Source organism: Abramis brama (genome assembly GCF_963993115.1).
Source record: "Abramis brama genome assembly, chromosome: 20".
Lineage (NCBI taxonomy): Eukaryota > Metazoa > Chordata > Actinopteri > Cypriniformes > Leuciscidae > Abramis > Abramis brama.
In genome coordinates this window covers 31,434,661-31,447,807 of record NC_139982.1, presented here as the reverse complement: position 1 = coordinate 31,447,807, position 13,147 = coordinate 31,434,661, and the positions used below count along the sequence as shown (strand labels likewise).

Here is a 13,147-nt window from a genome sequence, read left to right as displayed (position 1 = left end):
ATCAGCTTAAAAAAACATGGAAGTTTCCACAGAAGACACTGAGATGTTAAACTGGATATTCAGAAATAACATTTTCATAACTTAATGGGAATGTCAGCAATTGATTTCCATATTCATATGGGATTTTTACTTCAAGGTAACATAGTGTTACCAGGGTAAGTGCAAAAAAACTGTAGTTTCATTAAATATACCTCAAAATCCACTGTATTTGTATTACCGGTACATATGAAATTATAATAAGAACAAGAACATTACACTTTTGTTTAACCCTCTGATGGTCTTCGTTTAGGAGTCACGTTCGTGGCCTTCCCGGTCAGAAGTGACCGGACACCTAAAAATGAAACTTCCTCCATCCCAGTAAAAACCAATGCAATTTATTTTTGATCTATAATATATTTTTTTTTTTATTTAGTATTTTGAGACAATTTGATTGAACTTATTAATATTTATGCAATATTTATAGTCCATTTTTTGCCATTGAAAATAATGATTTTTTTTTTCTTTTTTTTTTTCTATGCAGTATTTTCGGTTAAAATAGAGACTAGGCTTTCATAAATAAATAAAAATAAAAATAAATAAAAAATAAATCAATTTATTAAACATAAAATTAAATAAATCATGTTATTGCATGGGTTTACCACTAGATGCCTGTATAGCTCTAAATGGAGATGCTTGTGAATTCTAGTTGTTTTTGGACCAAATTACTTACTTTTAAGATGTGGATTGAATGTATTTTTTTAGAAATTCTCAAATAATACTTTTTGCCAAGGTTTATAACATTTTATTAATTATTATTTTAATAATTGTAATAATTATTATATTAATTATATATATATATATTAATTATAATTATTAATTATGTTATGTTTTTCACTCTTGATGTTTTAGAGTTTCACCCCTTCATTGCTGAGCACTTTTTTTCTGCATCGTGGCCGATTTGTAGAAAATTTTTGTGTTTTTGTCAATTTCCCATTCATTTCCTATGGGGGTCGTTTTTGACCGAACACCGAAATCATGACAAATTTTTTTACGACCACTTAGCATGCTCGGATCATGAACTCAATTTTTTTTGTGTGTTCACATACCAAATGCCAGAAAAGTCACCAAGTTTCGTAACATTCCGATGAAGCTGTGATTTTTAAAAATTCAAAACAGATTTTTTGTAATCTGAATTTATTGGTGTCTATGTGTATAAAAGTGTGTTTCTATGTGTGTGTGTGTGGGTAGGTTTGAATTTTTTGCACTCTTGATGTTGTAGAGTGTCACCCCTTTACTGCGGTGTACTTTTTTTTAGAATCGTGGCTGATTTGTAGATTGTACAAATGTGTGTGTTTTTGTAAATTTCCCATTCATTTCCTATGGGTCGGTCATTTTTGACCGAAGACCCACGAGTGTGACTATTTTTTTTACGACCACTTAGCATGCTCGGATCATGACCTCAATTTTTTTTTTGTATTCACATATCTAATTCCATAAAAGTCACCAAGTATCATAACCTTCCGATGAAGCTGTGATTTTTAAAAATTCAAAACAGAAAATTATTCAGTCAGAAATGACCGAGGACCATCAGAGGGTTAAGCTTAATAGCCCCAATCTGTTTCTCTGCACTGTTGCTCTGGGCCCTGAATGTTACTTTAATGAGTCATAATAAACATCTCTAATATCTTAAATCTTCAATATTAAAAACGCCTGAGGCACCCGAGACAAAGGAGGGAATAATCTCACGGTTTGTAGCTCACCTCTGAACATTGGTTTTTGCACCGCCTCGACAATCCATTATGGTTTGACAGTTTTTGGTTTCTTTCAGAGCGACCTCTCGGCCTCAGAGTCGCTGCAGAAAACGGATCCTGTGTGTGAGAAGAAGTGTTTTCTGTTTTACGCGGCTCTCGGGAGCTGAGAGTTTTATAAAAGCCATAGATCTTCATGTGTCTTCTGTAAATCACAGAGTCTATTTAGCGTTTAACTCAGAGATCTGTGTGAAAACACAAGCACGTGCAGTGAGACAACAGTTCGTAAAAGATGATTGCGCAATAGTTTCCAACTTCCGATTTGGACAAGGTTCATTTAACTCTTGAGAAAACAGGTTAACCCAAAGTGGTTTGCTGGTTTTACCAGCCAACTGTAGTGCCCTAAACCTCAGTAAATGTCTTTATGACCAATTTACTGTAAAAAACAAACAAACATTAATGTAGTAAAGATGTCAAGCGCCATAAAATCTCATCTATAACCATCAAACTGTAACAACTGACCAGAGAGGAAAATCAATATAAAGTTGGAATAACATCAAAGATATTTGCCAAATATAATGCATATTCATGAAGTATAGTGAAATATTAATAGAGGCCTCTCTAACAGAAAACAAAAATTGTTTACTTATTTTATTTTCCATTGGCAAAAATTCTCTTCTTCTTTTAAGCATAAATCTAACAAAATGTAATGAAAAAACTTCCAATGAGGCAAGAACAAATATTAAATAAATATCAAAGGAACGTTACGGGTTCAATACAAGTTAATCTTAAATGATTAAAAGAAAGAGACTTCATTTATCACTATTTTTGGCACTTCATAGACGGAAACCAAATGTTTATGCATAACAAATGAATAATAATTCTGTCTGGCAACAGTGCAAAAAGCATTTTCACATTATGAAACACTTAAAGTGTTTTTAATCAAGAACATTTATCACATCTGGCGCAGGACCAGTTGGACGGACATGGCTTGAAATCTGCCATCTTTGCACATGGGCACTGAGTTCTGCAGCCAGATTGAGCCAATCACCTGAGCCGTATACACCATGTGACTAATGACACTGCAGGAGCAACAATGATTGGCTGAATCCACAGCTACTTGTCAGTGGAGAAAAATGCTATTCGCAGTTATGTCCCATCATCATTAAAGAACCCAACAGTAATGCTGGATAAAACAAGTACGAACCCAAAAGGTATTCTACACATACTCTAAGAAAACTCAACAACATCTCTAACGTCAGAACAACTGAACCAATTAACACACAACCACATGGAAAAAACACTAAAGGTTGAAGTAACTCAACTACATTCTTCTGCTTGTTGGGATCTAAAGTGTTAGATGCAATTACAACCGTGATTATGATCAGAATTATTGTGAGCGTCACTCCAAAAAGAGCGGTGATCACAATCACACACAACATCGCGAGTTCTGCGCCAACTGCGCAAAACAAGAACAACAGGAATAATTCTCGGACGTTCATTTCTTTTAGCTCAAATGATAACTTTAAAAATGCAAAAGCGCCGATTGCGACTCCAATAGAAGCAAAGCATGCTATGAAAACATCAGAAAAAGTCCTTATGCTAGCGATTGATCCAAGCGTCACTCCTAAACCCACTGTAAATAAAAACTCTGTTCTGATATTTCCCATGTTATTTAACTTGCGCATCGGTAGATACTTAATAAAGACAGTCGCAACTGTGGAGCACAGAGCCAAATTTAGTGCAAAAGCAACATGTGGACCCAAAGCATTTCTGGTAGATGCCATAAATGTCACAAGTCCAGCTAAAGTAGCCTGAAAAATTAACATTTTGACCTTCCTTTCAGTAGCCAGAACAACTACAATCAGTGAAATGATCAGACTCCATCCGACTACTCCTAAAGTATCAGACACTGCAGATAAAACCTGATTTTCTTCAAGTTTGCCCCCTATTTCTTTTAGTCTTTTCAAAAGCTCCAGCCTTTCAGCTTCTAACTGTTGTGTCTCATTCAGTGCTGTGTAAAATCCGTCAGCATTGAGCCAGACTAGCTTGTCTATTTCCGCTACGAGAGCTGCTGTTTGAGCAGGTTTGGGTTCAGAGTCTCTGATCATGTGAAATCTGCCTCCACATGCGTTGATCATTTCTCCAGCGATCCCTCTGGACGCTCCTGTCAAACGTTCCTGGTGATTTTGGTGCAGAAGAACAATGCAGTACTGAAGAACTTCTGCTCCCAGCAGCTCCTGGACTCGCTTCACAACATCACACTCTTCTGATTCTTGATCTTCCAGATTCAGGAGCATTAAAACGGCGTGAGGTCCAGGAGACGAGAGAAACAGCGCTGTTGTGAAGCTCTGTCTCGCTGTGTCGTCCTCACAGAGGTTTGGTCCAGTGACCAGCATCATTCTACGACCCTCGTCTGTAATTACTGGAGTCTTTACAATCTCTCTGTCCTCCTGTCCACCGTCTTTCCTTCCTGACAGAATATCTGCAGCACTGAATCTGAAGTCGCCTCGCATTCCCACTATCAGGATCCTCACTTCATCATCATCATCATGAGAAGCTGAAGAGAAAGTTAGAGATGAAAATATCAGAAAATATTATATGAATTAAAAGTGAATGATCTACTAACTTTACAGTGGTTGGTCTCTAATATAATTGCTTAAGTAAGCTATTTGTGGTTTAACCCTCTGATGCATGTATTTGTGGTTAAAAGGACATATTTGCTTTTACAAAATGCCATTGACTTACATTAGGCCTACATTACAACCCTGAATACAGTGGGCAGATTTATTTTTAGTTATCAAAAGTAAACTACAACAAATTATGATATTATTTAAGAAATTATGCACAATACCCCCCCCCCCCCCCAGAAAAACAAATAAAGAGAGACACATGTGATTTAATAATGCATGCATTAGAACAGTACAGAGCAGATATACATTTACATGACATCATTTGTACATTACCTTCAACATGTATAGCTGTGATGTGAAGTGCAAGGATCAGTGTGAAGAGCCATTTTGATTCTGTCGTGTTTAGTTTCATTTTCCAAACTGGAGAGTAAAGCCACTGTTAATCTGTGAATTTAAAACGTCTTACCATATAGCCTTACCAAAAATATGAAGCATATTTACTTAGGCCTACAATATGATCGTTTCATTTAACAGCACTGAAAGTGAAGCTGAATCCTGTTTGTTTGCTTTCACTTTTGATTCTCGCGTGATTCCCCACACATATTTAGCACCGAGTCATATCCACTCATAATCAGTAATGATATAATGCGACCAAGGTCGAACAGCTTGGGAGAGATGAGTTTTGAAACAGCATTTTTCACTGAGTTTATTATACAACACATCAAAACCGAAGGTACGGGAAGAATAGACTAGTTTTATATACTTAAAATCCAATCAGAACATTCGGTGTCAGGTAACCGGCTGGTGACTAATTACCATGATTGCACTCCAAATAAAAATGCAGCCTTCAAATGGCTGGGGATGTGTTACTTTTTGCATCATGGTTGCCTGTTCCTAGTGGAGTCGTGTGGTTCGGGGCATTTATTCTGCTCATTGTTTGATAAGGTATGTGAATGAGTGGAATATGGAGTGTGATTTTTATAATAGTGTGTAATTTAAAGCTTGTGTCCTGCAGTCACTACACTATTCGAGTGCAGCGAGAACCTGTACAGTCGTGTTAGAATCATTGTGAACGCTGATCTCTTTTCTGGTGGATCGTTTCATGTTTATAAAAAAAGTAAATTTCACCGCTGTGTGTGCGTGCAGGTCGGAAGGAACGTGCATGACAGGCTTGCTTCCAGCTCTGAGCGGTGTAAGCTTATCTTTAATGGCAAGACGCACGGCCCCGGATTACGCTGCTGTTTTGTTTCTATTTTGCATGTTGTTTTATTTTCATTAATGTTCTTGTTTTGTGGTATTTTCTTTTATTAGTAATTGTTATAATCTGTGTGATTTGATTTTCTTTCTTTGTTTATATAATTTGTATTTTGTAGACGAAGTGCTTCCCATTGAGGAAGTCTACTGAAGAATAAGCAACTGTTGATTTATAAAGTTTTCTTTTTTTCTGTTATTTGTAATTAATGTAAGCGCTCGGGTCTCCTGTGGCCAATGATAAAGAGGGTACTTTGCCCACCTCTCTTTTTGGGGTGTAGGTTTAACAATTGAGTGAGTTTCTCATTCCCTTTCTAGTGTGCAACACCAGTGTGAGTGGTTGGTTGTAGTGAGTGATTACCGTTTGAGGCGGGGCAGGATTCTCTTTCCCTGTTAGTGTCTTTTGACGACCCAAGTGCTGCCCGTAGTGTTTAAATCTTTATTTTTCTTTTAAGTACCTCTTTTTTGTATGTGTCGGTAATGTAAAAGGTAAATGTATTGAGGGTATGTATTTGTATAGCTGTGAAGTGCAAGGATCAGTGTGAAGAGCCATTTTGGTTCTGTCGTGTTTAGTTTCATTTTTCAACCTGGAGAGTAAAGCCACTGTTAATCTGTGAATTTAAAATGTAATCTTACCATATAACCTAACCAAAATTCTGAAGCATATATACTTACAGTATGACCGTTTCATTTAACAGCACTAACAGTGAAGTTGAATCCTATTGGTTTGCCTTCACCTTTGATACTTGCGTGATTCCCCAGCCATATTTAGCACTAAGTCATATCCACTCATAATGAGTAATGATAAAGTGCAACCAAGGTCAAACAGCTTGGGAGAGATGAGTTTTGAAACAGCATTTTTCACTGAGTTTATTATACAACACATATCAGAACCGAAGATACGGGAAGAATAGACTAGGTTTATATTCTTAAAATCCAATTATAACATTCATTTCAGCCGCGCGGCATGTTTCCTAACCAATCATATTTCCTGTTTCAGCTCAAGGGGCGGGGCTTGAGAGTTGCTGTCAATCACTGGCGTCCAACTGAACTCTGGACTGTTGAACACGCGTCATAAAAATACTGTGATAACCTGGTAAAATATTACTGAAATACCTTTGTTTGACTGTAGATTTTGGCGTATTCTGACTGGGGAACACCGTCACTTACAATATTTTGCCAGTGTTGTCGTGTATTTTGTGATGCATGTTTATAATCAGAACTAGCGATGAAGAGTCGCTAATTAATGACTCTTTTGAGTAGTAAAATGATCTGTATGGTTGGTGATTCAGTCTGAATCATTCGGATTGCTCACTTATGAACCGAATCGTTTGCAACATGTTCTCAACTGTAGGACACAAATATAATATTGACCTAATACAATCCAAGCCAGCAATGAAGGTCTTTTGTTTATTAAGTTCAACATCTAGCAGCTACATGACTATGAATGACTCTTGCAGGTAAAGACATTTTCAAACCAAACAGTTTCAGTACACAAAAGCATTTAAAATACCATGACATTAGCATGTTTTGGACATATACATAAATACCATGTTACCAGAATAATCAGGTGATCAGTTATTACCAAACCACAGTATTGTCATCTCTGTTTCATGCAGCCACAGTGAGTTAGTCTTTTTAAAAATAACTATTTGCTTAATGTCTTTGCTGATGTCATAAAATTATAACACATCACTATTATTAGCCATTTTGTGGTCAATAGCTTTTTTCTTGTTATATTTACGAATGTAAAATATATATGCATTTGTTGTGTCTATATTATAAACACACAGACACACACACACACACACACACGTTGTCATTTAGTGTTGTTGTTGCTGTTTCTTCTCCAAATTATTAATGCTCCTAAAGATAATGCTGCATAAAACAAGTAAGAACTGACTAAGCTTTCAAGAAGTACTTTGAGAAAACTCATCATCAGCCCAAAAATAAGAAAGACTGAACCAATGAGCACACAACCACATGGAAAAAACAGTATAAGAACAGTAAAACGAATCACTTCCCCTAGAGTTTCACTCTTTAAACGCCAATATGCCATTGTAAGCCCTGATATTAGCAGCATTATTGTCGTCTTCACACCAAGTAGAGCAAACACAGTCACAAACCCCATTGAAAGTGTCGCCCCAATGATACAACACAGAAATGACCCGAGCACAAAGACTGGAGATTCACGACTAATCTTTTCATGGTGAAATTTGAATGCATAAGCACCGGCTGTGACTCCAGGAGCCGCGTGACACGCGATGAGCACATCTGACCACGACCTGACGCTGATGATTGTCCCAAAGACCAGAGATGAACCCAGAACAACTGGTAAAAATAGAATTGTTGCCATGTTAAGAAGTATTGGTAAATAGATAAGTAATGCTAAAACCGCTGAGGATTTTACACTTCTGATAATTCTGTCTAAATTAAAATATTCCACTAATTTGTGGTCTATTGTAAATATAGTTGCAAGTGATGTTATCAAGGCAAAATTTAGTGGTATAGCAACATCTGGACTCAGAAAATGTCTAAGATAGATCATAAACAACACAAGCGCTGCTAATTTCCCCCCAAAATTCAACATTTTGTCATTTCCTTCAGTGTAAACAACAAGAGCTGTAAATGAAACAAGAGAAATCCATCCTATGATTCCAGCCGCTCCTCCTAAAGTGTCATATATTACAGACAAGAGCTGATTTTCCTCATTTACATTTTGATCGGCCTTTTCTGTAAGGAGTTTCTCTATTTCTTGTAGTTTTTTCAAAAGCTCCAGCCTTTCTGAATTTAACTGTTGTTTCTCATTCAATACTGAGTAAAATCCGTCAGCATTGAGCCAAACTAGCTTGTCTATTTCTGCTAAGAGAGCTGCTGTTTGAGCAGGTTTGGGTTCAGAGTCTCTGATCATGTGAAATCTGCCTCCACATGCGTTGATCATTTCTCCAGCGATCCCTCTGGACGCTCCTGTCAAACGTTCCTGGTGATTTTGGTGCAGAAGAACAATGCAGTGCTGAAGAACTTCTGCTCCCAGCAGCTCCTGGACTCGTTTCACAACATCACACTCTTCTGATTCTTGATCTTCCAGATTCAGGAGCATTAAAACGGCGTGAGGTCCAGGAGACGAGAGAAACAGCGCTGTTGTGAAGCTCTGTCTCGCTGTGTCGTCCTCACAGAGGTTTGGTCCAGTGACCAGCATCATTCTACGACCCTCGTCTGTAATTACTGGAGTCTTTACAATCTCTCTGTCCTCCTGTCCACCGTCTTTCCTTCCTGACAGAATATCTGCAGCACTGAATCTGGAGTCGCCTCGCATTCCCACTATCAGGACCCTCACTTCATCATCTTCATCATGAGAAGCTGAAGAGAAAGTTAAAGATAAAAATACCTGAACATTTATTTTTAATTTAAGTTGATTGATCTACTAACTTTACATTGGTTGGTCAAGTAAGCCATTTTTGGTTTAACCCTCTGATGCATGCATTAGAACAGTACAGAGCAGATACACATCTACATGACATTGATATTTGTACATTACCTTTAACATGTATAGCTGTGATGTGAAGTGCAAGGATCAGTGTGAAGAGCCATTTTGGTTCTGTCGTGTTTAGTTTCATTTTTCAACCTGGAGAGTAAAGCCACTGTTAATCTGTGAATTTAAAATGTAATCTTACCATATAGCCTAACCAAAACTATGAAGCATATGATCGTTTCATTTAACAGCACTGACAGTGAAGTTGAATCCTGTTTGTTTGCCTTCACCTTTGATACTTGCGTGATTCCCCAGCCATATTTAGCACTAAGTCATATCCACTCATAATCAGTAATGATAAAGTGAAACCAAGGTCGAACAGCTTGGGAGAGATGAGTTTTGAAACAGCATTTTTCACTGAGTTTATTATACAACACATATCAGAACCGAAGATACGGGAAGAATAGACTAGGTTTATATTCTTAAAATCCAATCAGAACATTAATTTCAGCCACGCGGCATGTTTCCTAACCAATCATATTTCCTGTTTCAGCTCAAGGGGCGGGGCTTGAGAGTTGCTGTCAATCACTGGCGTCCAACTGAACTCTGGACTGTTGAACACGCGTCATAAAAATACTGTGATAACCTGGTAAAATATTACTGAAATACCTTTGTTTGACTGTAGATTTTGGCGTATTCTGACTGGGGAACACCGTCACTTACAATATTTTGCCAGTGTTGTCGTGTATTTTGTGATGCATGTTTATAATCAGAACTAGCGATGAAGAGTCGCTAATTAATGACTCTTTTGAGTAGTAAAATGATCTGTATGGTTGGTGATTCAGTCTGAATCATTCGGATTGCTCACTTATGAACCGAATCGTTTGCAACATGTTCTCAACTGTAGGACACAAATATAATATTGACCTAATACAATCCGAGCCAGCAATGAAGGTCTTTTTTTATTTTATTAAGTTCAACATCTACATGACTATGAATGACTCTTGCAGGTAAAGACATTTTCAAACAAAACAGTTTCAGTACACAAAAGCATTTAAAATACCATGACTTTACCATGTTTTGGAAATATACATAAATACCATGCTACCAGAATAATCAGGTGATCAATTATTCCCAAACCACAATATTGTCATCTCTGTACCATATTACAGCCACAGTCTTTTTAAAAAGAACTTATTAGCTTAAAGTCTTTGCTGATGTCATAAAATTATAACACAGCACTATTATTAGACATTTTGTGGTCAATAGCTTTTTACTTGTTATATTTACGAAAGTAAAATATATATGTATTTGTTGTGTCTATATTATAAACACACAGACACAAACACACACACACACGTTGTCATTTGCTGTTTTTGTTGCTGTTTCTTTTCCAAATTATTAATGCTCCTAAAAATAATGCTATATAAAACAAGTAAGAACTGACTAAGCTTTCAAGAAGTACTTTGAGAAAACTCATCATCAGCCCTAAAATAAGAAAGACTGAACCAATGAGCATAGAACCACATGAAAGAAACAGTGTTAGAACAGTAAAACCAATCCCTTTCTCTAGAGTTTCAGGCTTTAAACGCCAATATGCCATTGTAAATCCTAATATTAGAAGCATTATTGTCATCTTCACACCAAGTAGAGCAAACACAGTCTCAAACCCCATTGAAAGTGTCGCCCCAATGATACAACACAGAAATGACCCGAGCACAAAGACTGGAGATTCACGACTAATATTTTCATTGTGAAATATGAATGCATAAGCCCCGGCTGTGACTCCAGGAGCCGCGTGACACGCGATGAGCACATCTGACCACGACCTGACGCTGATGATTGTCCCAAAGACCAGAGATGAACCCAGAACAAATGGTATGGACATAATTTTTGCTATGCAAAAAAGTACTGGAGAAAAGATATATAATGTTAAAACTACTATGGTTTCTTTAAAGCTTTGACCACTGCTACTTCTGCTAAAATCGAAATATTCTGCTAATCTGTGGTCTGTTATAATAGATATTGTTGCAAGTGATGTTATCAAGGCCAAATTTAGGGGTATAGCAACATCTGGACTCAAAAAATGTCTTAGATAGACCATAAACAATACAAGCGCTGCTAATGTTGCCCCAAAATTCAACATTTTGTTATTTCCTTCAGTGTAAACAACAAGAGCTGTAAATGAAACAAGGGAAATCCATCCTATGATTCCAGCCGCTCCTCCTAAAGTGTTATATTTTACAGACAAGAGCTGATTTTCCTCATTTACATTTTGATCTGCCTTTTCTATAAGGAGTTTCTCTATTTCTTGTCGTTTTTTCAAAAGCTCCAGCCTTTCTGAATTTAACTGTTGTTTCTCATTCAATACTGAGTAAAATCGGTGAGCATTGAGCCAAACTAGCTTGTCTATTTCCGCTACGAGAGCTGCTGTTTGAGCAGGTTTGGGTTCAGAGTCTCTGATCATGTGAAATCTGCCTCCACATGCGTTGATCATTTCTCCAGCGATCCCTCTGGATGCTCCTGTCAAACGTTCCTGGTGATTTTGGTGCAGAAGAACAATGCAGTACTGAAGAACTTCTGCTCCCAGCAGCTCCTGGACTCGCGTCACAACATCACACTCTTCTGATTCTTGATCTTCCAGATTCAGGAGCATTAAAACGGCGTGAGGTCCAGGAGACGAGAGAAACAGCGCTGTTGTGAAGCTCTGTCTCGCTGTGTCGTCCTCACAGAGGTTTGGTCCAGTGACCAGCATCATTCTACGACCCTCGTCTGTAATTACTGGAGTCTTTACAATCTCTCTGTCCTCCTGTCCACCGTCTTTCCTTCCTGACAGAATATCTGCAGCGCTGAATCTGGAGTCGCCTCGCATTCCCACTATCAGGATCCTCACTTCATCATCATCATCATCATCATCATCATGAGAAGCTGAAGAGAAAGTTAAAGATGAAAATATCAGAAAATATTATTTGAATTAAAATTGAACAATCTACGAACTATACACAGTGTTTTGACTCGCTCTGATATAATTGCTCATGCTCATGTAAAACATTTTTGGTTTAATACTCTCTAATGCATGTAATTTATTACAATGTTTATTTTTTTAAAGAAAATATTTAGTTACCTACACATTTACATTGATTTACTGTACATTACATTAAATCCCCAAATGCATGGTTTCCACCAGTGGTCAGATTTATTTTTAGGTATCGAAAGTAAACTACAACAAATCTGATTATTGTTTTTAAAAACATTATATGCAAGACTAATTATATTGCTGTTTTAAGTAAAAAGAGATAAATGCATGCATCAGAACAGTATAGCTCCGCATTTGCATGACATTGTACATTACCTTCAACATATATAGATGTGATGTGAAGTGCAAGGATCAGTGTGAAGAGCCATTTTGGTTTTGTCCTGTTTAGTTTCATTTTTCAACCTGGAGAATAAAGCCATCGTTAATCTGTGAATTTTAAATGTAATTTTACCATATAGCCTAACAAAAACTATGAAGCATATTTACTTACAGTATGATTGTTTCATTTAACAGCACTGACAGTGAAGTTGAATCCTATTTCTTTGCTTTCACTTTTGTTATCACACTTCCTATTTCCTGCAATCAAACCAGTGTATTGCTACTTCCGATATTATCGCAACGCAGTCAGAACTAGTTCTGATTTATCTGGGGATGCCCATCCGGAGGCAACATCAGCTCCAATTCTTTTTCTAGTGAAGAATGTTTGTTAAATGGTCTTTTCACGTATAAATAAGTATAGATTGTACATGTACGTATATGAATTTAAAGTGACATTAAGTGTATATAGATATGTCCCTTTTTAAATAAATAATTAATAAAAAAAGTCAGTGTGGAGGACATTACCAGTATGAGTGTGTGCATGTGTACATGTTTGAACTTATTATTTTTTCAGGTAGGTTTCCATACAGTCAAACCAAAAATTATTCAGACACCAGATATATTTTTTTATATTTTTTTACTAGTGAGTGCAGGACACTGTGTATATATGTATGTGTGTGTGTGTATGTGTGTGTATAGATAGACCAAA

The 13,147-nt window shown here is 36.9% G+C and overlaps 1 protein-coding gene and 1 long non-coding RNA gene across 4 annotated transcripts; both read right to left on the bottom strand.

The window, feature by feature from the left end:
* Positions 1-1,463: 1,463 nt before the first annotated feature.
* Positions 1,464-12,677, bottom strand: LOC311071549 (uncharacterized protein). 3 transcript variants are annotated; one of them, XM_084095940.1, is made up of 3 exons: positions 12,611-12,677; positions 12,436-12,522; positions 1,464-4,287 (listed from the first exon to the last, which is right to left on the bottom strand). In XM_084095940.1, the coding sequence occupies exons 2-3, from the start codon at positions 12,512-12,514 to the stop codon at positions 2,867-2,869; spliced, it is 1,500 nt and encodes a 499-aa protein (XP_083952066.1). In that variant the 5' UTR covers positions 12,515-12,522; positions 12,611-12,677; the 3' UTR covers positions 1,464-2,866. The 3 variants fall into 3 exon arrangements, with proteins under 3 accessions (XP_083952066.1, XP_083952067.1, XP_083952065.1); XM_084095939.1 differs by lacking the exon at positions 1,464-4,287 and adding an exon at positions 10,040-12,011; XM_084095941.1 differs by lacking the exons at positions 12,436-12,522; positions 12,611-12,677 and adding an exon at positions 4,694-4,944.
* LOC311071557 lies at positions 7,000-9,563 on the bottom strand. Its single transcript, XR_014603893.1, has 3 exons — positions 9,374-9,563; positions 9,150-9,236; positions 7,000-8,971 (listed from the first exon to the last, which is right to left on the bottom strand). It is a non-coding gene; the product is annotated as an uncharacterized lncRNA (long non-coding RNA).
* Positions 12,678-13,147: the final 470 nt, after the last annotated feature.